The 25,747-nt window shown below is 48.2% G+C and overlaps 1 protein-coding gene across 1 annotated transcript in view; it reads left to right on the top strand.

The window, feature by feature from the left end:
* Window positions 1-25,511, top strand: part of FLT1 (fms-related tyrosine kinase 1) — a 183,446-nt gene extending 157,935 nt beyond the window's left edge. The window contains exons 20-30 of the mRNA XM_006832043.1: window positions 49-137; window positions 9,658-9,814; window positions 10,274-10,371; window positions 11,398-11,520; window positions 13,738-13,849; window positions 14,877-14,976; window positions 18,983-19,088; window positions 19,486-19,628; window positions 22,208-22,292; window positions 23,524-23,618; window positions 25,310-25,511. Of these exons, the coding sequence (XP_006832106.1) occupies window positions 49-137; window positions 9,658-9,814; window positions 10,274-10,371; window positions 11,398-11,520; window positions 13,738-13,849; window positions 14,877-14,976; window positions 18,983-19,088; window positions 19,486-19,628; window positions 22,208-22,292; window positions 23,524-23,618; window positions 25,310-25,511 (1,310 nt within the window). The remainder of the gene's footprint in view (window positions 1-48; window positions 138-9,657; window positions 9,815-10,273; window positions 10,372-11,397; window positions 11,521-13,737; window positions 13,850-14,876; window positions 14,977-18,982; window positions 19,089-19,485; window positions 19,629-22,207; window positions 22,293-23,523; window positions 23,619-25,309) is intronic.
* Window positions 25,512-25,747: the final 236 nt, after the last annotated feature.

Here is a 25,747-nt window from a genome sequence, read left to right as displayed (position 1 = left end):
TACGGCTGACTGCCTCCTTGTGGCTGAGCACTGCTCTTCTGGTTCCAGGGCCTCTGATGGTAATTGTGGAATACTGCAAGTATGGGAACCTATCCAACTACCTCAAGAGCAAACGCGACCTGTTCTTCCTAAACAAGGTAAGTAATCAAAGGCTTGGAGTTTTCTCGTTTTTTGAAGGGCACCATTAAGTTTCCGTTTAGACTGTGACCTCACAAAGCCAGAGAAATCCATGTTTTTCCCTGACTGAATAGACTTAGAGCTCAATATGGGCTTCTTCTTCCTGTATCCATTTTTTTCTTTCCATGCTGATCTGCCACATTTTTGTGGACAGTGCAGAAAATCATTTGATCCCTGTTTATTCAGTGACAATAGAGTGGTCAAATGTTAATTGTCATCTAGTTTGTTGTTGTTGTTAAGTGCCATCGAGTTGGTTCCAACCCATAGCGACCCTGTATAAGGCTTCCAAGAAGCAGCTGGTGAGCTTGAACTGCCGACCTTGCAGTTCATACCACTTTGCAGTCTGGCGCATTAACTCACAGCGCCACACTATCAGATCACCTTAATAATTTTATTTCTCCTTGCCTAGCTCTCTCTTTCTGTACACACACACACATATATATACATACATATATATACTCATGTATGTAATTGATATATTTGAGTTTGGATGCTGGAGGAGAATATTAAAAGTGCCATGGACTGCCAGAAGAACAAACCAATCTGTGTTGGAAGAAGTACAGCCAGCGTGCTCCTTGGAAGTCAGGATGGGCAGACTTTGTCTCTCAGACTTTGGACATACGATCAGGAGGAACCAGTCCCTGGAAAAGGATAGCATGCTTGGTAAAGTGGAAGGTCAGTGATAAAGAGGAAGACCCCCAACGAGATGGATTGGCACAGTGGCAGAGCGATGGTTGTGAGGTTGGCACAGGACCAGGCGGTGTTTTGTCCTGTTGTGAATAGGGTCACTATGAGTCCATATCAACTGGACGGCACCTAACAACAATTAGCAATATATATAATGGCACTTAACAACAACAACAACAACATACATATGAGTATGTACACATATACATGCATACACACACACTAATTGCTTGGTTCTTGATGTGTTAACATATATCATTGTCTCCATTTATTGATTAGAGAAACCATAGCAACCAACTAAGTGACCTGTGTGGTCAACAGTAAGCCAGTAATGGGGCCAGAGTTAGAAATGCCGTCTGTCTGCCCTTCCCCTGCCTTTCAGCTCGCTTCCTCACACCCTTACCATGCATCTCACTCTATACACACCTCTGCACTGATTTCTCCACTGAAATAAATCTGTGTACTCAGAGAGCTCACGGTTTCCAAGACCTGAAGGCAACCCAGACTTAATTAAAGCAGATCACCGGATGGTGGAGAAAGGTGTGGATAAGATCTTGCCAGTTCACCAAGGTTGTGCTCTTCTCTGAGATAGAAGAGTCCAGGAGACCCCAACTCAACATTATTAACTGGTGCTCAGCAACGTTGGTGATGAGGCCACGTGGTGTCCTGGTCAAGCTCTCAGACTCCAGAATCAGACGTCCTGGGTTTAAATTGTGTCTCTGCTGCTCAAAATCGGGGTCCTTGAGCAAATCACTCCACCTCTCTGAACTTCAATTTTCTCACTGGATAGTTGGGAGAAATACTCTCAGTTAAGCGCTCAGTAAATGCCAACCCACAATATCATTATTGACCATCTCAGATAGAAAGCCCTGGTGTTGCAGTATGTTGTGTGTTGAGCTGCTAACCTCAAGGTCGGTTGTTCAAATCTACCAGCCACTTCTTGGGAGAAAGATAAGACAGAGTGTCTGCTCCCATAAAGATTTCCAATCTTAAAAACTCTAGGTGGGTAGGTTTGTTATGTGCTGTGGAGTTGGTTCCAACTCATAGTGACCCTGTACAGGGTTTCCAAGTCTGTACATCTTTACGAGAGCAGAAAGCCTCATCTTTCTCCCGTGGAACAGCTGGTAGTTTCGAACTGCTGACCTTGCGGTTCGCAGCCCGATTTGTAACCACTACGCTACCAGAGCTCCTAAGGAGCAGCTTTTATTCTGCACTAAAGGGTTGTTACAGTTGAGCCCACTGATGGAGATGATGAATAAAGGACCCACCATCCAAGAACAATGGCCATCTCTGTCACATGGACAACAGCCTTGGGCTCACAAATAAGAACCAATGACCAGCTGCCAACTTCTTTCATGTCCCAAACTATGATCTACCCAAGAAATGAAGGCGCTTGATGAGACTGACTACCAACATGATGGATATTCCCCCAGTAGCATAGTGGTTACAAATCGGGCTGCGAACCTTAAGGTCAGTAGTTTGAAACTACCAGCTGTTCCGCAGGAGAAAGATGAGGCTTTCTGCTCCCGTAAAGATTTACAGCCTTGGAAACCCTGTACAGGGTCGCTATGAGTCAGAACCGACTCCACGGCACATCACTACCACCACCATTAAACCGTGCTTTCTAATGGAGTCCTGGTGTGGTGCTATGGGTTAATGCGCCAGACTGCAAAGTCGTTTGAACTATAAGGTTGATGGTTCAAGCTTACCAGTTGCTCCTTGGAAACCCTATACAGGGTCGCTATGGGTTGGAACCAACTCAATGGCACTTCACAACAATAACATCTAATAGTTGATACCACAAGAGAAAGATGAGGTTGTTTACTCCTGTAGATTTACAGTCTCAGAAACCCTGGGCGACAGTTCTACTCTATCCGATGATAACATTGGAATCAAGTTCAACAGCAGTGGGCTGGGTGGATTCTCATTTGGAAGCTGAAAGGGATCTTTGTGATGAGCTAGTTCACACTCATACTTAATAGATGGACCCAGAGAAGTCAAGTGAGTAGCTTAAGGACAGTCACTTACCAAGAAGTAAAATCTGGGAAAGAAAAGAACCTAATTGGACTGATTTCTCATCCAATGTTGTGGGGTTTCTTTAATGAACCACACTGGGTAAGGTCAAAAAGAAATGTAAGGAAAACTGGGAAATGACACCCTGGGGCTGAGGGCATTCAGTCCCCTCCAGCCCTGAACTCCTGGACTGACTTCAGAAAGAACGAAACCAGCAAAGCACCCCAGGGGCCTGGGCAGGATGGAACGTTTGGGTCCTTGTGTTTTTTGTTTTGATGACCGCGCTTCCTTCTCGGGCTATATTTAATGACTCGCCTCCCTCTGCAGTTTGGTGGAGCTGCAGTGTTTTTCGTGGAGAAGCCATTTTGTATTTCAGAGAGAAGGAGAAGGGAACATCAAACCAAAAGGCAAAGTCGAAATGGAGGTTTTGTTTTCAAAATCCACTCATCAGGATCCGTAAATGTTATTTGTCATAAATGCAGTCTGTTCTGCCAGAGTCCTGAAAGTTCAGTAAATCCACTTTAATTTAGTAGAGATGGTTGCTGATAAGACAAAGAGCTGAGTATACCAGGCATTGTGGGAGCAGGAAGGGGCTAAGGAAACCCAAGTCGTGATCAGGGCCTTGGAGTTGTGCCTCAGGCTGTAACTTCTGAAAGGCATGAGAAGTTACAAACTGCACCAAAAGAGACGTGTTCATAGAGCTGAGAACTTTTCTACCTCATGTCTGCCAAAACTGTTCCCCTGCTGTCTTCTGGCCCAGGAAGGTCTTGTGAAAAGTAAAATTCCAGTCCCAAGTGGCGCAATATCAAATCGACTGCCTCAGGGAGATAGACAAACCTTCTCCTCTCAGGGGCATCTTCTGGGGTGGCGGTGGGCGTCTGCTCTGAGACCTGCTGCACCTCTTTCCTCAGACTCAGCACCCTCTCCCCTCCTCCTCAGGATACCTTTCCTGCGGCTCCTGCCCTCTGGCCTCTGCTTACTCCCACTGTGCCCTCTAGTCGAGCCATCACTGGTGCTTTGTGGTATTTCTAGGAAAAGCCAAGGAAGGATGGAGAGTCTAGATAAGCCTCAGACGGCCACACCCTGCAGGCGAACCAAGAAATACCACTCTGCTGTTCAGAGCTGTCAAGTCGATTCCAACCCATAACAACCCCGTAGAGGATTTCAGAGGAGCGGCTGATGGGTTTGAACCACTGCCCTTGCTCCTGTAACACAAATACCCCACGTTTTATCCAAGAGAAATGCATCGCCTCACTGTTTAAGAGGACAAGTCGGAATTCAGGGTACCTGCTCTCAGCATAGGGTTTTTTTCCTCTCTGTTCACTCTGTGGGAAGGTTCTCAGGACTTCAGCTTTGGTTTTTTGGTTCCTTGGAAACCTCCACGGGGCTTGCCATTTCTCTTCCCCATCTTGGCTTGCTTAATCTGCCCCTTTTGTGTCTTTCTGGAGATTGACACCCTGCACTCATCCTGCCTCATTCACATAACACAGAAAGCCCCAAACAGGTATTTTTGCTGTTGTTGTTGTTAAGTGTCCTGAGTGAGCGCCAACTCTTAGGGAGCTTGTAAAGAGGAGAGGCTGGGGGCGTTGTACTGCTGATCCTGTGTTTAGCCGTCCAGTGCTTATCCTACAGTGCCACACCAGGACTCCTTGTTGGTGTTGTCATGTGCTGTGGAGTCGGTTCCGACTCATAGCGACCCTGTACAGGGTTTCCGAGGCTGTAAATCTTTACGGGAGCAGAGAGCCTCATCTTTCTCCCGTGGAACAGCTGGTAGTTTTGAACTGCTGACCGTGAGATTAGCAGCCCGATTTGTAACCACTACACTGCCAGAGAGGTTAAGGTTTTCAACACATATTTCTGGGGGACACAGTTCAATGCATAACACCTCTGAACCGTAGCACCCCTCCTGTTTTCTGTTTTGTCTTCTGGCAGAATTGAGACTAGGCACATGGTCCCTCCATGAAACCTCTTAGCAGTAGGAAGTAGTGTCCTTGTTAGAGGAATTATTAAAGGCAATAAGAAACTTCTCTGGTTTTCCATAAATACACAGAAACAACTCCTTCCCTTTGAGTCATAAAATAATAGGATACAGCTTTATCAGATGAGGAAAATGAAATCCAGAAAAGTAAGTTGACTTGCCCAAGGTCACTGGGTTAGAAACCAAGAGCTGACTGCCCAATTCAGGCTGAAAGGCATTTTCTTTTTCGCCCGTCATTAGGAGGAAGCTGGAAATGTGTTGTACACGAGAGGTAGAAAAAGAAATGTTCACCTTCGCTCTTTCCCCAGGGAAATCCGAGAAACCGGGAACCTATGGCTTACTCCTCAAAGTCATTCCAAAGTGACCCCCTAGCACACTGGGGGCTCCTTTGGCTAACATTTTGCTAACACCCATCCAGTACATTTTCTCTTTTTCTTTTTCTTGAGCGCCTTGTCATGTTATGTATGACAGTTTGCCTAGCAATCTTGTCTCCCATTTAACAATCCGTGCACACATTGGTCCATGATGTTTGTCCCTACTCCCTCAACTCCGTCCCTCCAGTTCCACTGCTGTCCTCCTTTTGCTCATCCTTGTTTTGGTGTAAATGTTGCCATTCATAGTTCTAGGGAGCATGTTACTCACGGGTGTCACTGTTTACTTTACACGCCAGGCGGAAAGATGACCCAGGGGATGGCTTCAGTTCCAGTTTACAATGGTGTCTTAGAGGGGATCTAGGGAGGTCTTGCAGTCACGGTCAGCCCAGTGTGAGGCTTCGACGTTTTTATCGCATTGTAGCCTGGGGCTTCCATCACCCGTCTGTCGGTTTGTTGTGCTGAGGTGACTTGCGTGTTGCTGCGATGCTGGAAGCTGGATGCAGGGTCACCCACAGTAGACAGGGTTCAGCTGTCTACCAGATGAAGACAGGCTAGGAAGAAGGAGAGCAAGACTACTTTGGAATGTTTCGCCACTTAAGCCCTTATGAACAGCACGGAAACATTGTCAGACATAGGGCCAGAAGATGAAACCATGATGAAGAACACCAGAATACTGTCAGATAGAGTGCCGAAACCTGAGCCCCTCAGGGTGGAAGGCACTCAAAATACAGCTGCGGAAGAGCTGCCTCAAAGTAGAGGTGACCATGATGGCGTGAATGTAAAGCTCTCAGGACCTTCATTTATTGATGGGGCACAACTCAAAGTGAGGAGAAACCTTTACAAATATCCATTAACAATCAGTACATGCAATGTATGAAGTATGAATCTAGAAAAGTTGGAAGTTGTCAAAAATATGAAATGGAACACGTGAAGATTGATGCCCTAGGCCTTAAGCGCTGCCATGGACTGGGATTGGTCATCGTGACTCTGACAATCTTATGGTTTTCTGTGCTGGTAAGTGTTGTTCAGTCAAGACAATAGCATCCCATCCATTGTCAAAAAGAACATATCAGGGTCTATTGAAGTACACCTAGAAGATGACCAATTCATCCCACTATTATTCAAATTTACACACCAACCACTAAAGCCAGTGAGGATGAAATTGAAGAATTCTACCAACTACTTCAGTCTGGAATTGATCAAACATGTAATCAATAAGCATTTATAATTACTGGTGATTGGAATGTGAAGGTTGGAAACAAAAAAGATGTATCCATAGTTGGAAAATATGATAGAAATGATTCAGGAGACTGCATGATAGAATTTTGCAAAATCAACAACTTATTCATTGCACATTTAAAAAAAAACAACATAAAAGGTGACTTCACACATGGACCTTACCAGATGGAATACACAGAAATCAAATTGACTGCTCTTGTTAATATGGGAAGAGATGGTGGAAAACTCCATATCATCAGCCAACACAAGGCCAGGGGCAGATTGGGGAATAGACCATCAAAGGCTCATAATTTGGGGAATAGAAAGGCAGATTGGGGAATAGACAATTTCAGGCTGAAGTTGATTAAATAAGTCCACAAGAGCCAAAATGTGACTTTGAATTTATCCTACCTGAATTTAGAGACCATCTCAAGTACATTATACAGGAAGCAAGCAAAAGGCCAATGAAAAGACAGGAAAGAAAGAAAAGACTAAAATGATGTCAGAGGAGACCAAAACTGGTTCTCCAGTGTAGAGATGCTAAAGCGAATGGAAGAAAAGAGGAAGTAAAAGAGCTGAACAGAAAATGTCAAAGGGCAGCTCGAGAAGACAGAGTCAAGTATTGTAATGAAATGTGCAAAGATTTGGAGTTAGAAAATCAAAACGGAAGAAGACTCAGCATTTCTCAAGATAAAAGAGTTGAAGAAAAACTTCAAGCCTCCACTTGCAATACTGAAGGATTCTATGGTCTAAATGTTGAATGATGTAAAAGGTACTAAAAGAAGATGGAAGGAATACATGGAGTCACTGTACCAAAAAGAAATGGTCAGTATTCAGCCATTCAAGAGGTAGCCTATGATCAAGAACCGATGGTACTGAAGGCAGAAGTCCAAGCTGCACTGAAGGCATTGGTGTAAAACAAGGCTCCAGGAATTGGCAAGATGCCATTTGAAATGCCAGTTGAAACTGATACGGCACTGGAGGCATTCCCTCATCTTTACCAAGAAATTTGGAAGACAGCTACGTGGACAAATGATTAGAAGAGATTCATATTTGTGTCCTCCAAAGACAGGTGACCCAGTGGGATGTGGAAATATTGAACAACATCATTAACATTACATGCAAGTAAAATTTTGCTGAAGATGATTCAAAAACTGCTGCACCCATCCATCGATAAGGAATGGACAGAAATTCAACTGGATTCAGAAGAGGACATGGAACAAGGGATATCATTGCTGACATCCGATAGATCTTGACTGAAAGCAGATAATACCAGAGAGATGTTTACCTGTGCTTTATTGACTACACAAAAGCTTTCAGTTGTGTGGATCATGACAAACTATGGGCAACATTGCGGAGAATGAGTATTCCAGAGCGCTTAATTGTGCCACGAGGAACCTGTCGTTCGAACCAAGAGGGAGTCGTTCAAACAGAACAAGGGAACACTGAATGGTTTTAAATCAGGAAAGGTGTGCGACAGGGTTATCATCTTTCATCATACTTATTCAATCTGTATGCTGAACAAATAATCTGAGAAGCTGGGTTGTATGAGGAAGTATGTGGCATCAGGGTTGCAGGACAACTCATTAGCAACCTGCAATATGCAGATGATACCAAACTTGCTTGCTGGAAGCTAAGAGGACTTAAAATTCTTACTGGTGAAGATCAAAAACCACAGCCTTCAGTATGGATCCTATCTCTATGTAAAGACAAATCCTCACCACTGAACCAATAAATAACACCATGATAAATGGAGAAATGATTGGAGTTGAGTTGTGGTGTTGGAGACGAATATTAAAGGTACCATGGACTGCCAGAAGAACAAATAGATCTGTGTTGGAAGGAGTATAGCCAGAGTGATCCTTAGAAGCCAGGATGGCCAGAGTTGATCTCTCATATTTAAGACATGTTACCAGGAGGGACCAGTCCCTGGAGAAGGGGAGGCTCAGAGAAAAGATAGATTGGCACGGTGGCAGCAGCTGTGTGTTCAAGCGTAACAACACTTGTGAGGATGGCCCAGGACTGGACAGTGGTTCGTTCTGTTGTGCAGAGGGTCACTATGAATCGGAATTGAGTCAACATCACGTAACAACCACCACCAGGACCTTCTATTGTGCCCCCAGTTAGAGTGGTCAGCAGTGCTCACCGGGCACCATCTAGTTGTTCCTCTCGTCTCAGGCTAGAGGACGTTGTGGTTTGTGTAATTCATTAGTTCTGGGGATGAATTGTTTCCTTGAGACTTGGATTTTGTCACCCTCCTTTGCTCCAGACAGGAAAGACTAATAGCTATATCTTCAAGCTCACAAGCTTTTTAGAGCCTAGATATCAGTCACCAAATATGGATATAGATTACTGTCTTCATAAACTATGTTATGCCCGTTGACCTAGAAACCCCCGGAGACTGTGGCCCTGAGCTTTTAAACCCAGTAACTCACACCCTCAAGTCTTTCATCCGACGCATTTTTCACTGTCCCACACTGGAGTCCTGGTGTGGCGCTGCGGGCAAATGCACTATTGGAAGGCCGGTGTGAAAGGTGGGTTCTGCACATACTGCCTCACGCAGTTCAACGTGTCGCCATGATTGTTTCTTCCACCTCCTGAGTCTTTGTTGAGACGGCCATTAATAGGCCCATGACCCTGGCGGTAACAAGGTGATGGGCCACCAGTGGACCCTTGCTGCTCACGTGCTCTCCCAACTGAGGCTGCCCCCAGCCTGCGGGAGCAGGTTCCCCATTGCCATCCTGGGGCCCCCCTTTTTTTTCTTTCTGTTTTTTTAATGTTTTATTGTGAATTATGTGATAGTTTACATGGAAGGACATCAGCTTCACATTGATCCCGTCATATATTGTTTCATTGCCATGGTTAAAATCCCTTCCATGCATCATCCACCAACCAAAGGTTGTCAGCATACCGCCCCTCTCTCTCTCCGGGTCCAAAGTCCCCAGCCGCTCCATCTCCCCACGTCATTGTCTCTACCTCCATCTCTGGCATCATTGCTTCTCTGGGTAGGGTCCCGCTCTCTGCTCTTCTCCTTTGATGGTCCTAGGGCCCTCCGCTCCTAGACTGAAAAGTTAATCACTCCCCTCCTTGCTATAAAACATCTACCTTTACATTTCCAGCCCTTACAATCAGTCCTGATAACAATTATTCACTATTGTATCACAAGAAACCTATCAGCATCTCCTCTGTGCCCTTCTTGGTCTGTTTTAGGACGCAGCATTGCACATCGAGTCAAAGAACGAAAACTCGGCGCCAGAGCTGGAGCAAGACAAGAAACCACGACTGGATAGTGTCAGCAGCCACGAGAGCTTCGCCAGCTCAGGGTTCCAGGAAGAGAAAAGTCTGAGTGATGTGGAGGAAGAGGAGGGTAGGTATTCGTCCCTTCCTGTCCTACAGCCAGAGATATGTTTACAACATACTGTGCATCTCTGGCATTTTTTTTCTTTATTTATCACCCTAATAAACATCCGTGGGAGACTCGCAGGATAATGTCCTGAGGAGATAAGATTTGAATTAAGATTATTTACAGAGTTACTAATTTTGACAGGGAACTGTACAAGTGCCTTCCCTTGGGCCTTCTTGTCTCAATGGATTATTTCCACCCCCACCCTCAAACTCCCCCGACACATACTCTGTGTTTGAGTGAAATGGGCTGGAAGCCTGGAAAAATCTCTGATGTTCATGTTGAAACCCGAATGCTCTTGAAAGTGAACCCGGAGCCACTTGTTGGTGTGTTTTATGTTTTGCTAACACTGTTCCAATAAACTGGGATTTGGTGAAATACCAAGAGCCATTGCGAAAGAGTTACAGTTCTAATGGTTTCCAGATCCGGACGATTTCTACAAGGAGCCCATCACCATGGAAGATCTAATTTCCTATAGTTTTCAAGTGGCCAGAGGCATGGAGTTTTTGTCTTCCAGAAAGGTCAGTCTTGCGTTTTACTGTTCCTCTTCTTGGCCCGGTTTAGGCATGTAGTTATTCCCATGGAACGAACACACACCTTTGCTGGCTCAATTCACTCTTACTAGTATTTGCTTATAGCTAGGTTTTTCAATACAGAGTAAACATCACAGCACATACCGGTATGCTGTCAAATTGCCATAGAGGCCTCAGGTTTTCAGAATGACGAGTCTAGTGTTCCAGTGGGCACACAATGGTTTAGGACCATTCTCCATATTGTCTGACATATGCTCCAAACTGGCTGGATTCTCAGAACACAGAAGTGCATGGGAGAGCTTCTCTGACACCCACTTCTTACTTATCAGTTTGGTCAGGTTCCAAAGACTACACACACTATCGGCATTACTCAAAACTGGAGATTGCCACATCAGATCACATAACTGCCATACGATGTCATTACATAACTGCCAAATGCCATCATTCCATAACCGGGAAACCACTGAGGATCGTGGACACCTAACCTTAATGGTCATAGCCAGCATTCCTCTCAGCTGTCAACTCGTTACTGCCAAACATACATCCTCAATGTGCAAATAAGTCGGATGATAGATTTCTAAGTACTATTATCATAACTGTGAACCGTCAGGTAATGACAGTGTTGTAAGTGAGGAATTAGGGGGCATTACATCCACTTGGAGCCCTCCCGTGAAATTGCAGCCGGATAGAGTTCAGACCTCAGCAGTTTAGCAGTCCAGACTGCAGGGAAGTTGTGCTCACTGGAAACCTCGGCTTGGCGGGTTGGTGGGTCAGGAGACTGGACCTCAGAACAGTAGCATCACCCAGATCTAGGGCATCTCTGGACTTTGAGGCCTCAAGAGCCGTCTGTTTGTAATGAAGCGCCTCACACTCTGGTGACCCCATGTTCACATACAGTAGCTTCCTTCACACCATGTGAATGAGCCCTGGAGTTGAGGAGTGGCCTTGAGGAAGCAGAGGAAACTAGATGGTATAATTAGGGACCTCACTGATGACGCACCTGTTCCATTGCAGTGCATCCATCGGGACCTGGCAGCGCGCAACATTCTTTTATCTGAAAACCACGTGGTGAAGATCTGCGACTTTGGCCTCGCCCGAGACATTTATAAGGACCCTGATTATGTGAGGAAAGGCGATGTAAGTCTGATGCCTACCTGACTCAACAGTAGGCTCTCGTCTTTAAACCTTGGTAAATACTGACACTTCTTCAGCAGTGGGCCCTGAGGAACCTCGTGTACTCTCTGTGAAGACAAGCTGTCCACCCGGGCTGCCTACCAGAGACCCCTCGAGTACAGAAGGGTACAGAAAGGCCATTGTTTCCTGGGGGGCCGGTCCTTGCACTGCGCTGCCCCTCTGAGAAGCGTTCTGTGGGTGCGGGAGGTCATACCTTTTACCTCCCGTTGGCTCCTGGGGGGAGTCCCCTCAACATCCGGAGGGAACAGACTGGACCCTTCCCTCGAATCCACCCAGATGATTGATTCAGCAGGTGGCTGTGTCTCAGGAAGGGGTGGGGGAGGAAGCGGCCTGCCTCCCACAGCTGCCTTCCAGGCCTCGCCTGTCCCTGCCGGCTCACACTGGCGTCTGCCTCGCTTGTTTTTGGACACAGTGTTATTTTTCACTTTTGAGGGTGACCTCTTGTGTCCTCTCCTATCTGGCCTGTACCCGGAGGCTGTCAGCTTATGTCCAGGCCCTGAAGATGACTTTGCAGGGGTGATTCTCCTACCTGAGCGTGTGGTGCCTCAGAATCACCTGAGCTTCTGCCCATCTGTCTTGCATAGGGCCTGTGAAGGTACATTTCTAAGTTTCCAGGTGAGGCTGAGACGGCTCGTCTCAGGACCATACTTGGAAAACAGCGCCAACAAAAGCAGTCCTACTTGGGAGTCCTCAGCATGGCCCTTTCTCTCCCAGCCTCCCACCTGTAGTTCTCCCAAAATCTCAACATGGCTCCACCTTTCTCCTTCACACCCACCAAACGTGGCAAGACCTTTCTCCCTGGGGTGTCTCCTGTCTGAATATAAAGGGAGATTTGCCTGGACACTTGAAAAGCAACCATCCGTTCTCCTAAATTTGGCCTCTTGCTCACTGTCCCTCTCTTCTTCCCAGTGCCTTTGTCACCGGCCCACTCACTGACCCTGACATGCCTCTGTCTGCGTGTCAGCACGCCCTTCAGGATTCCTCCTTAAATTCTCACGGGAATCACGGATTCTTCGGATGGTTTCTGGTGCACATCACTCTTTTCCAGGCCCTAAGTGGCTCTGTGGAGTGCTTGGTTGTGCTGTAGGATCAGCACTGGACTGCTAACCGCAAGATTGGCGGTTCAAATCCACCAGCTGCTCCTTGGAAACCCTATACAGGGTCACAATGAGTCGGGACCAACTCCACAGCATTTAACAAGTGACTCTGGAGAGAAGCCCTGGTCATGCAGTGGGTTAAGCGTTGGGTCTGCTAATGACAAGATTGGTGGTTTGAATCCGTCAGCCGCTCTGTGGGAGAAAGATGGGGTAGTGTGTTTCTGGAAAGATAACATTCTTGAAAGCCCTATGGGGCAGCTCTACGCCGTCCTATAGCGTCTCTGGGAGTTGGTCTCAACCTGGCATCAGCAAGTTTGGTTTGGGTTTTTGAAGTGTCCTAGTGGCGCAGTGGAGTCCTGGTGTGGTGCTGAGGGTTACTGTGCTGGACTGTAGAGTCAGTTTGAACAGAAAGGTTGGTGGTTCAAGCTCACCCGCTGCTCCTCGGTAACCCTCTGGTAGCATAGCGGTTATGAGTCGAGCTGCTAACCTCAGGGTCAGCAGTTTGAAACTACCAGCTGCTCCACAGGAGAAAGATGAGGCTTTCTGCTCCCGTGAAGATTTACAGCCTCGGAAACCCTATGCAGGGTCACCATGGGTCAGAACCGACTCCATGGTGTAACACCACAACCACCACCAGTCAGAACTGACCCGATGGCACTTACCAGCAGTGGCATAGTGGGTTAAGCATTGATGACTGTCTGCTTCCGTGAAGACTTATAGGGTCGCTATGAGTCAGAATCGACTCCAAGGCAGTGGGAGTTTGTGGAGTACACGCTTTTGTTGGGAGAAGGGTTTCTGACAGGCTCAGAGAGTTAAGAGGTACTGAGACCATCACCTTCTTAGGAATTGGTAGAACACCGATGAGGGGGCTTCAAAAACTTGGTGGAAAAAATCCATTACCATTCCATTCCATTTTTCATGAACCTTGTCAAGCCCCCCACGGCTCCCCCTTGTAGCATAATGTTGCACATGACTCGTTTTCTCTGGGGGATGACGGTGTGAGGCCAGGTTGCCCGTGCTTTGTCTCTGTGGCCTTCTGCTCAAGCTACCTGTCCTCTCCTAGACTCGGCTGCCTCTGAGATGGATGGCCCCGGAGTCCATCTTCGACAAAATCTACAGCACCAAGAGCGACGTGTGGTCTTACGGCGTATTGCTGTGGGAGATTTTCTCTTTGGGTAAGTGGGCAGCCTGGAGATGGACAGAGAGAGCCCAAAGCAGAGGCCCAGTGGCCTGTGCATGCCCAGTGCTGGGCTCTCCGGACATGACAGAGTCCCGTTCCATGACAGGCACCTGCCGACAGCTTCAGCCTTAGAAAGCAGCTTGGCAGCCACTGTGTTTTCCAAAACTGAAAGCTGGGCCACAACACATGCAGGCCCCAAGTGCACAGATGTGCAGCGCCCACATCTGTCTGCCGACGCCCACCACTGCTCACAGGCCTCCCAAACTCGCCTGCCAGACAAGAGCCCGCTGGGCTTGGCCAGAAATTGGCCTTTGGCCACCAGTTAAAGTCACCCAGTAACATCTCTGGCTTCCTGTACCGTGTGGAGCTCAGTCCTCTGCTTTCGATGACAGGCACCTGTAGCTTCCAGTCTTTGAAAGCAGCTTGGCGGTGACACAGTGCCGGCACCGCTCGCCTCACAGCTGCTTCCTACCAGCCGTGGTCACTGCAAATCACAGACAAACAAATGCAGACAGAGACGGGCCTGTGGGCTAGAGCACTTCTCCACTTCCAACAGCCCCTGAAAGGAGAGATTGCAGGGTTCCAGGACAGTGAAGCGGCCCAAGGCCAAGTCCAATCCCCTCGGGCACCGACCCACACCAAGGGCCCCCTCCCCCTTCAGATACATCATATTTCCAAGCCCCCCAGTTCTGCAAGAAGTTGACCAGAAGTGGCTCCTCTCACAATATTCGCACCAAGATGTGAATGTTGCATGCAGTGTCTGCCATGTGTGCTGGCTCATGAAGAAGTCTATTAACCCGAGAAATGAGTTTCTCGTGGTGGGACTTCTTCAGAGTCGATTTGTAGGGGGAGAGAAGTGACACCCCCAGATGACACCGTAGCCTGAGGCATCAGACACCCAGCAAACAGCCATGTGCGTCTCTCTGTCCACTGGGCTCCACTCCAGGCACCAGGCATTGTTGACACCAGTTGCCCCCTTGTGGTCTTTTTTGTGTCCTGAGGACAACACGTGTCTCTCACAGGTGGGTCTCCGTACCCGGGGGTGCAGATGGACGAGGATTTCTGCAGCCGCCTGAAGGAAGGGATGAGGATGCGGGCACCTGAATATGCAACTCCAGAAATGTGAGTGAGGACCCCTGGTCCCTTCATCTCCTCCTCACAGTGCTCTCCCACTGGGACACTTCCCACAGGGCCGCTACTATGTAGAACCCATTCTGACAGTGATCTCCTGGTCTTCAGGGCTGCACTTGCTTAGCGCCTGTGGCCCCCAAGAGAGGCTGGGAGAAAGTGGGTAGGCACAGAGCGCTCCACCCAGCATGACTGTGGAAGGCAGAGCTTCTGATGCGGGTTAGGGATCCAGACTAAACAAGCAGATCACAGGGGGACAGAACCCAAGACCCAGGGTTGGCCCTGGAAAGCAGAGCCAAATGGGTGAAGTAGCAGCCAGATGAAGGGCTGGGGGCCACTGCTGATCCTGGATGGCCAGGGGCATGGCCTGGACACGCAAGGGGCCACCACCATCTTCCACAGAGGCCACAAGGAAAACACAATTCCTTTAGAGCGGTGGGTCTGCAAACCACAAAGTTAGTGGTTCGAACTCATGAGCTTCTCCAAGGTTGAATGATGAGGCTGTCTGCTTCTGTAAAGAAACCTATAGGGCAGTTTTACTGTGCCCCACAGGGACACTCGTAGTCAGAGTCCACTTGACAGTAACAGGCCTGCCCTGGGGCAGATGGGAGAGATTCCTCTTTCAGAGTGACAAGGATGCATGTACGAGCCTCCAAACACCAGTGACAAGAGTTCTCCAAAGTCACCGAGAACATCTGTGCCCCGAAAGCTCTCTTCCAACGGGGGCGAGTTACTATTAGAGTAGGGGGCCCTGGTGGCACAGTGGTTAAGCGCTCAGCTGCCAAACAAAAGGCCGGCAGTGTGAGCCCATCAAGAGCTGCGCAGAAGACAGCGGTCCAGGAAGCCCTCCGGGGCAGTTTTGCGCTCTCACCGTGTGGGGTCGATAAGAGTCGGAATCAAATCAAGTCGGAATCAAATCCCAGTCGGTGACCCTCTCCTGGGTGTGTGTCCCGAGGCCCTCGGGGATGGGCTGCCCCTGAAGGCCCGGCAGGAATGTGATGATTCTGGCGGGTTTGCTGAGCTGCTGACTAGGATTCACACAGCACCACCTTCCCTGAACTGGCCACCCTTCCCTCCTATCCCCTCCCTGACCCAGCGGGGTCCTATCAGCTCTGGGATGGCCTTCGGGGAGGAGTCAGAAGGGAGGAAGTGGGCGTGGCCATGGCCCAGTGTCTTCCCAGGCCGGGCTAGGTTGGACCCAGGATGAGACGCTGGAGAGGCAAGTTCTACTCAGACTTGCCGGGTGTCCCTCTCAGGAGCATTCAGGGAACGTGGGGCAAGGCCCTTTCTTGGAGCCAGGAACAGAGCCAGGTCCCTCCCCAGGACACCATTTGGGCTGTAGAGTCCCTGTTGCATGGTGACCGCAGCAGACACCAGATGTTCAGAGATTACAGTGCACCCGAGTGCCTTCCATGCAGCTCCCCCATATCGTCTCAACTGAAGTCCCCAGCAACCTCGAGAAGCAGGGTGTGAATACGAATACGACAGGAAGCCTCTGAGTGTTATGGGTGTGGTTGTTGGGAGCCTTGAGTTGCTTTTCAACTCAGAGCAATCCCAGGTGACCAGGCAGAATGGCCCATCGGGTTACTTTGGCTGTCGCCTTTCCAGGAGCAGAATCCCTCCCCCAGGCCTTCCTCCCACAGGGACTCAGCAGGCAGTGAGCAGAGTCAGGTGGCTTCACGTGGAGACTAGGGTTTGCTTCCCAACCCAGGCACCTGGTACCTAGCCCCCACCCAGCTGTCCACGGAGGTTTGCCTGTGTGTTGCTTTGATGCTGAACTGAAGAAAGCCTTGGGGATCTGCTTTAAAAACTCAGTTCTGAAAACTTCATGGCTCACAACGGTGCAGTCTGCAAACGATCGTCAGCATGGCGCAGGACCTGGCAGTGTTGTGTTGTGTGTGTGTGAGGTCGAATTGGGGGCAGGTCACTGCAGCAAACCTTCATGTCTGTTCCCCCAAATCCCTAGCAATAAACAGATTCTTGGAGGCTGCTGGAATATAAGCATTAAACAGAGAGAGGTGGTGCTGGTGGTGTGCTGTGGAGTTGGTCCGGACTCACAGCGCCCCCTATAGGGTTTCTGAGGCTGTAAATTTTTACGGGAGCAGAAAGCCTCCTCTTTCTCCTATGGAGTGACTGGTAGATTCGAACTGCTGGCCTTTTAGCAGCCTGACACTAACCCACAACACCACCAGGGCTCCTAGTATAGAGAGGTAGCCTACAAAAAGTAGCCGAAGCAAGACAGGCCTGGCCCACAGCGGAGCCTAGCAACCAAAGAGGCTGCGAGAGTAGAAAGCATTTCATCAGGCAGAACCCCGCCCGGGACGATCCCAACCAGCATTGTCCTCTCGCCACTGAGCAGGCGGCTTTTGGGGGTCCCCCCTGTGTGTGGGGCTCTCGCCAGCTCCTAATGTTAGAACTAGCAACAGGGACCACCTACAACTTCTTGTTGTAAGGTGCCCTCAAGTCAGCTCCAATCATAGTGACCCTGTGTACAACAGAATGAAACACCACGGGTTCTACGCCATCCTCACAGTTGCTCCTCTGCTTGAGCCCATTGCTACTGCCACTGTGCTAAGCCGTATCGTTGGGAATCTTCCTCTTTTTCACTGATCTTCCACTTTACTAAGCACGGTGTCCTCCAGGGATTGGTCACTCCTGATCATATATCCAAAGTATGAGAGGCAAAGTCTCGCTATTCTGGCTGCACTGCTTCCAACACAGATCTGTGTGTTCTTTTGGCAGTCCACGGTACCTTTAATACTCTCCTCCAACACCATAACAAATGTATCGATTCTTCTATGGTCTTCCTTATTCATAGTCCAACTTTCACATGCATATGAGGCTATACTTAGAACTACTTGATGTTTTCTGAAGTTGTTGATTCTTGAGTTCTGACATCTAGTTTCCACTCCTTTTGCTTAAAAATTAATGCATTTCATCTCAACAAACACCAAAGGAGAAGGGGAGGAAAAAACCCCACAGAAATCAGGATATTCATTTCTTAGTCCCTTTTTGAAAGACGCCTATGTGATCAAACAGGATCTGGGTGAGAGACCAGCGACTCCATGTCACTCAGCTTACATCAGTAAGGAAACAGATTTATCAAGTAAGGAGACACCTCTGCTGTCCACCCAACAGCCCTTCTTGAAGCCATCACCCTAGTTCCCAAGAGCACTGCATGCTTTAGGCCAACTTCAGGCCAGTGCCCCTCCCCACCCTCTGAACCTTCCCTAGACCTTCCGTCCCAAGGCTGAAACAAACCAGGTTTGCTCCATCGTCTTCCCAGGTCTGAAGGTTTGAACTCTTGCCTGCTGAGGAGGCACGTCACAAAGCTCCTTCTGAGTTTTAAGAACGTTGCAAATCAGCTTCTCCCCCAGAACTGAGGACTCGTCCTTCTCTCGGGTCCAGGTCCAGGTGCCACCTGGGTGGGGTGCACGTCCAGACCTGAAGGTCTATAAACTCAGAGGAGGTGTTGAAACACTGCCTGGTCCTGTGCCATCCTTACAACTGTTAGGTGTAAGCCCATTTTTTATGCACAGGATGAATGGAAGGTTGTCTGAAGAACGCCAGTGCCTCCTTGTCAAGTCGATTTCAACTCCTAGAGACTCCATCAGACAGAGTAGAAGTGCCCCACAGGGTTTCCCAGACTCTCAATCTTTTACGGGAGCAGACAGCCTCATTGTTCTCTCATGGAGCAGTGGGTGGGTTCGAACCACTGACCTTGTGAGCAGCCTGATGCTTAACCCACCGTGCCACCAGGACTCCTTGCAGAGACTGAAGGCACTCCCAAAGCCTGGGGTGCTGACAGACTCTGGAGGACGGATTTGTTCCGCTGCCTGTGTAGATGAATGGTTTGCACTCTCAGCAGGACCTTCTATGTGCTGGTGTGGCACATGACTCTATTAACTGTTATTAGTAGGAGCACACCCAGACACGAGGTGGGGCCGCCTGTGGAATGTTCCGGATCTCCAGCTCACCCTCTTGTGCTTGACCTCAACAGCTATCAGATTATGTTGGACTGCTGGCACAAAAACCCCAAAGAAAGGCCAAGATTTGCCGAACTTGTGGAGAAGCTTGGGGACCTGCTTCAAGCAAACGTGCAACAGGTGACGTGAAGTTTGTCTGGAGCGTGTGGAGACCAAACGCCCTTTTTAAGTCAGGGTGGTGGTTGGTTCGTTTTTTGTTTTGTTTTTACCATTCACAGAATAGCTGAGATCAGCTGTCTGAAAAAATAAGAGAAAAAGCAGCATTTCTATCTTTTGTTGTTGTTGTTAAAATGCCATCTAGTTCATTCTGAACCTGTATAGGGTCTCTGAGGAGCGACTGGTGAATTTGAACCACCGACCTTGCGGTTCAAACCGACCTTGCAGTCCAGTGCTTGTCTTTGAGCGCATCCTAAATCGCAACCAAGGTTGTGAGGATGGTGCAAAGATGTTAGGATGCTCCACAGAAATGGTTTCATGGGAAATTCCATGCATGAGAGCCCTCTCTCTGGTGTTTTAGGGTGGGAAGGACTACATCCCCCTCAACTCCATCCTGAGAGCAAGTAGTGGGTTTACGTACTCAACACCTGGCTTCGCGGACCACTTCTTCCAGGAAGATGGTTCCGATCCCAAATTCCACTCTGGAAGCTCCGACGATGTCAGGTGAGAATTCTCTTTGCTGTTCTCAATCATATGTTGAAAGTTCTCAAACATATAGAAAGGGATAGTTTATGACGAGGATTCAGATGGTCACCTCAGCAACTGAACTGTCACTTATCTTTTGCCATATTTTATCTTTATGCGCTTTTTGAAGCCTCCCATATGTATGTGCATGTATATTTTTTCTTTTCACTGAACCCTTTGGAAGAGGGACTCAAGTGTCAAGCAAGACACTTTCTTCCTACTTTGGAAGAAAACTTTAAAGAAGGGCCTTCTTTGTTGTTGTTGTGTGCTGTGGAGTCGGTTCCAGCTCATAGTGACCCCGTATAGGATTTCTGAGGCTGTAGATCTTAGCGGGAGCAGAACGCCTCATCTTTTGCCTACAGAGCAGCTGGTGGTCTCAAACCACCAACCTTGTGATTCAAAGTCCAGTGTTTACCCTACAGAGTGTTCCCACCCAAAAACGATCATGCCAAACACATCAATAATAACTCCTTCATCTTACTACTATTCATGAGTGTCCTGGTGTGGCACTGCAGGGTACAAGGTTGGCAGTTCAAACCCACCAGCTGCTCCTTAGAAACCCTCTTCAGGGTCGCTATGAGTCAGAACTGACTCAATGGCACTTCACAACACAACAATCTACAATTCAATCTACCATAATTTTCCAAAAATCTTTAGTTTTGTTTTATTTTTAAAACCGCATCCAATAAAGATTAACATGTTTCCTTAATCTATTTCACTCTAGAACATTCCTTCCCCTTTTATTTTCTGTGACCTCAATTTTCTAATGCCTCATTGATAAAACTAACCCATCAAACTCAAAACACTGGCTTCCCCACTTACCCGCCCTTATTGAACAAACTAGCATGTCTCACATTCCTGCCAGTAACCAGAGGAGCATGGGGCTAAACACCGAGTGCCCCCACATATCGAGTACCTCCTACCCTAAATAATAGTGGTCATGCATGGGTTAAATCCACACCTGCACGTGCCATGGTTTGGACACGGTGCTGGCTCTCTGCAGACATTAATTCCTTTATTGCTTAAAGCAATCCAATGGAGACAATACGTTATATACAAACGTGTTCCAAGGAGCGTTTTTGATAAGTGCCTTCTGACTCACAGCAACCCTGTATAGGGTTTCCCAGAGTGGCTGGTGGGTTTGAACTGCCTGGCTTTTCAATTTTGTGTGACTAGAAAACGGCAGACTAGTTTCTTACCCAGATGCTCTCACACTGCCTCCGTCTACCCTCTGCAGTCAGGAGCCTCTTCATACTGTCTTGTAAGATTGACCTTCAGCAGACACAACCCTAGGCCTTTGTTCTTTGTTCACTTCAACTAGGCAAGTGGCCGGGGAAGAGATGTAGTGCTCTGAAAATTATCGGGGCACATCTATGAAAACAACTAAGAAATCTGGCTGGTGGTAACGGATTACAAGCCAGTCCACTGCTCATACTGAGCTGTAATCCATGACCACGTGTCTGGGCTAGCCACTAGATTTCTTCAAAGCCTGTGTAGATGTCTGTCAATACTAACAGATGAATCACCATATTTTAAAGGTGAGGAAACTTGGTGTTGATATTGTTAGGTACCAACTCACCTAACAATATCACAACAGAAGGAAACCCTGCCCGGTCTTGCACTCTCCTCACACTGTTGCCACGCTTAAGCCCATCGCTGCTGCCATTGTGGCAATCCATCTCGTTGGGGGGTCTTTCTCTTTTTTTATGACCTTCCACTTTACCGAGCATGATGTCCTTCCCCAGGTACTGATCCCTCCTGATAACATGTCCGAAGTACGAGAGACGAAGTTTCCTTACTAAGGAGCATTTGACTGTACTTCTTCCAACAGAGATGTGTTTGTTGGATTAAATAAATTAGCAGAGTCTGACTGGGCCGGTTCTGATGAGGGCTGGAGGAATCAAATATATTTGGGTCCTTCCAGTATGGTGCTCAGCTTTGAGCCCAGTAGGGTACTTGTCTGAGAAACTGGCCCTTGCAGAAGGTGGTACCCAACTTCACCCAACAGAGAACAAACCTCAACTATTGGCCATGCAGTGGACGGGGCAGATGTCCTTCCTGATGCATCATCAGTGGAAGGTTGCAGGGAAATTCCACAAATGCTACCCATTCTTCCCAACCTGTAACCACAGAACACAATAAACAAGACAGGCCCTAGAACTCCATTATGCCACGAAATCCGATGGAGAGGTTGTTCAGCGCCACTCACAGCCTCGTAGGCAGCACAAAGGATGAAAGTCACATCACTTCTCCGGGCATCATTTCTCTTCTTTGTAACAGACGATGTTTAGACCAGATGATGCTTCTGGTCTCAACTAGACCTGCTTTTCGGATTCCGCAAGAGCACAGAGACGTAAGCATGACTGTCCCAAGGGTCTCGCTGGGCTTGGCACCCATGATGGAAACCGGCATCACTGTCAGGGTCCCTAGAGGGACACCAGCAGAGTATTTCAGTCCTAGAGGAGTTAGGTGATTCACCAGGACAGTGTCTGTGGTCTCCTCACGCATCAAAACTGATGTATTTCCTGGTCTTCATTCTTCTTTCTACTTCTTCTTAGATACGTAAATGCTTTCAAATTCATGAGCCTGGAAAGAATCAAAACTTTTGAAGAACTCTCACCAAATGGCACCTCCCTCCTTGATGTGAGTAATGAAGCTAACTTACTCCCAGCTCCTTGCAGAGCCCTTTTCCGGAAGTCACGGAAGCATAAACTCCAGACGAGGGTAGCTAGAGGGCAATAGGTGTTGGCAGTGGCTGGTCTTCAGAAAGGTCTTCACAATGAAGGCGGCATGGGTCTTGCAAAATACTACCATGTGATCTCCAGTATCGATTCTATCACCAAGGCCATATCTTTCAACTACTAATCTTTCTTTGTTTCTAACCTTCGCATTCCAATCACCAGTACCGATCAATGTATCTTAATTGCGTGTTTGATCAAGACTGAAGAAGTTGGTAGAATTCTTCAGTTTCTCATCGCTGGCTTTAGTGATAGGTGTGTAAATTTGAACAATTGTGGCACTAACTGGTCTTCCTTGTAGGTGTAGGGATATTATCCTATCACAGACACCATGGTACTCCAAGATAGATCTTGATATGTTCTTTATGACGATTAATGCAATACCATTCTTCTTGACTTTGTCATCATTCTTGGCATAGTAAACCATGTGATTGTCTGATTCAAGATGGCCACCACCTGTCTTTATAAATTCCATTTCATTTTTTTTAACATCTTTTCATTTTCTTAGATTCATATTTTGCACATTCCACATTTGGATTATTGTTTCTCCTCATTCTGAGTTGTGCCCATGAATAAGGTCCTGAAAGTTTTGTTCTGTCCTGATCATTAAGTCGACTCTACTTTGAGGAGGCAGCTCTTCATATTTTGAGTGCCTTCCAACCTGAAGGGCTCATTTTCTGGCACTGTACTGACAATGTTCCGCTGCTATTCATGAGGTTTCTAGTGGTTAATCCCTCAGAAGTGGACCATCTAGTCCTAATCTGTTCTTAGTCTGAAAGCTTTGTTGAAATGTGCCCATCATGGGTGACCCTGCTGGTATTTGATACACCATTGGCATAGCTTCTAGCCTGGCAACAGACCAGCCACAACAGTATGGCAAACTGACAGACGAGTGGAGATACATACATATGTATACACATAAACACACACACACATATATACAGAGAGAGTTACATATGAACCTCACTGTACATAGGTGTGTAGTAGGGGAGAGAGGGAGACACAGCGAGTCAGTCTCGGAGACCCTCTGGGGCAGTTCTGCTGTGTGCGCCGGTGGCACCGACTCCGCAGCCATGGGGTAGATTGGTTGGGTCAGAGCAGGAAGTGTTAATAGCTGCTGTCTTCTGTTCTGCCAGGATTACCACATGGACAGCAGCACCCTGCTAGTTTCCCCGGTGCTGAAGCGCTTCACCTGGACTGAGAGCAAGTCCAAGTCCGCCTTGAAGATTGAGTAAGGAGACAGGGTGCCTATTCTCTGAGCAGTGGATGGGGTGGGTGAAGGGAGAAGTCAGGAAAAAATGGTGTCCTGGGGTATCTGAAGGGTACCTGGTGGTCCAGTGGGCTCAGTGTAAGGCTGCTAACTGAAAGGTCAGGGAGAGATGACGCTGCCCCCAGGAAGCACCACTGTCTTGGAAACCCTGCGGCAATAGCTTTGCTCTGTCCTGAAGGCTCACTATGAGTCGAAATCGACTCTGTAGCAGTGGGTCTGGGTTGGGTCTTAATTTTGAAATATTCTCCAAGTTGACAGCGATGGTAGCTGCACAACTTAGTGACTCTCCTTGTCACAAACCACTGAATCGCTTCCTTTACGTAGTTGTGTGGTATATGTGGATTGTATCCCAATAAAGTTGTCATTCATCAAAATCAAAGATGGCAGCCAATGCCAGCAGAAGATAAGGCAGTGAACTGAACACTGTGAGAACCAGAACTCAACGGGACCGCCATGTTTTTCTGTCTCACAAGATTTCCGCCTTTGACAGGGTGCATCTTACCCCTTTCCTCTTGTTGTGTTCATGGAACAGATTTGCATTTTCCTCCTCTGGCAGGTTTCTGCCAGCATTTGCTGGGCTTACCAGAGTTAGCACAGTTCCTCCAGCACAAGTAAAAGGAATGACAAGAACCTCTCCAGCAAACATTGCATGCATGTTTCCTTGTCACACAAAGACAGTCACACACCCCCAGTCTTGGCCCTAGCAGCTAGAGGACGCCCGTGAGGAATGACAGGGTAGGACGGAGCGCTGGGCACTGTGCTCTCGCCCACTTCCTTTTCTGGCACCTCTTGAGAACGCATGGTCACTTTCTCCCGTTTTGGTGAGAAAGGGAAACCATAAATCGCATCCTGCTCTCGGAGACCAAGCCCTTGCTATGCTCTCCTAGAACCAGTCTTCCCAGTGGGATGACCGGCTTCCCCTCTCACTGGCAGCCCAGCTTCTATGCCCTCATTTTGTGACTCAGTCATTTTCTGCTTTGAATTTTTGGTTGCTATCAAGGAGCTCTGGTAGCGTAGGGACAGCAGTTCGAAACTACCAGCTGTTCCGCGGAAGATGAGGCTTTCTGCTCCCGTAAAGATTTACAGCCTCGGAAACCCTGTACAGGGTCACGATGAGTCGGAACCGACTCCACGGCCCGTAACAACAACTTGTTTTCAGTGAGGGAGGGAGCCAAACCTGCTGCCATCCGGTTGATTCTTCCTTACAGACCGTATGGACCGAGTCCAAGTACATCACAGGGGTTCCAAGGCTGCTGACTTTGCAGAGACAGACTGCCTCACCTTTGTCCTTTGGCGTAGCTAGTGGATCCAAACCACTGACTTTCTGGTTAGCAGCAGAGTGCTTAACCACGGCACCACCAGGGTTCCTCCCATAAAGATGACAGCCTTAGCAGTATCATGGTATAACTCAACTCTGCCCTATGGGTGGGTGGGTGGGGAGTCATTATGAGTTGGGATCCAGTCAAAGCCAGCAGGGTCTGGTTTGGTGTGCAGCCGAGAACAAGGAACAAGGGCAGTCTGATGGGAGATGGCACTAGGGCTGCTCGCCATTCGCCCTGGTACAGGCTTGAAAAACGTGGCCTGCTAAGAAACCCACTTGTCCATGTGACAGGTTTTTGCTGTTGTCTCATTGTCTGTTTCTGTCTGTCAAGCTTGAAGGTGAGTAGCCAGAGCAAGGAGTCGGGCCTCTCTGAGCTCCCCAGGCCGAACCTCTGCTCCTCCAGCTGTGGACACCTCCCCAGAGGCAGCTGCCGCTTCCCCTGCGACAACTCGGAGCTGGGGACAGACATGACATGCTGCTGCCCTCCCCCAGACTACAACTCAGTGGTCTTGTACTCCCCGCCCCCGGTCTGAGAGGGGCACCAGCCTTCTTCCAAGAAGCACGTGTGTATCTAAGCTTCCAGAAAGCAAGCTTCTGACAGTATTCCGCGTATATCCGTTTGACACTTGTCTCTCCACGGGACTTCTAATAGAATTTGTATCTGTCTTCTTCCTCTGACTAACAAGAATGTAACCCAAGTAACCACAGGTAAAGTGACAAGGGACAAGCTTCACGGCAGCTCCACCTGTTACCCAGTGTGTGGCCAAAA

Source organism: Chrysochloris asiatica, unplaced genomic scaffold (genome assembly GCF_000296735.1).
Source record: "Chrysochloris asiatica unplaced genomic scaffold, ChrAsi1.0 scaffold00005, whole genome shotgun sequence".
In the NCBI taxonomy this organism is placed as follows: Eukaryota; Metazoa; Chordata; class Mammalia; order Afrosoricida; family Chrysochloridae; genus Chrysochloris; species Chrysochloris asiatica.
This window is presented reverse-complemented; position numbering and strand designations above follow the sequence as displayed.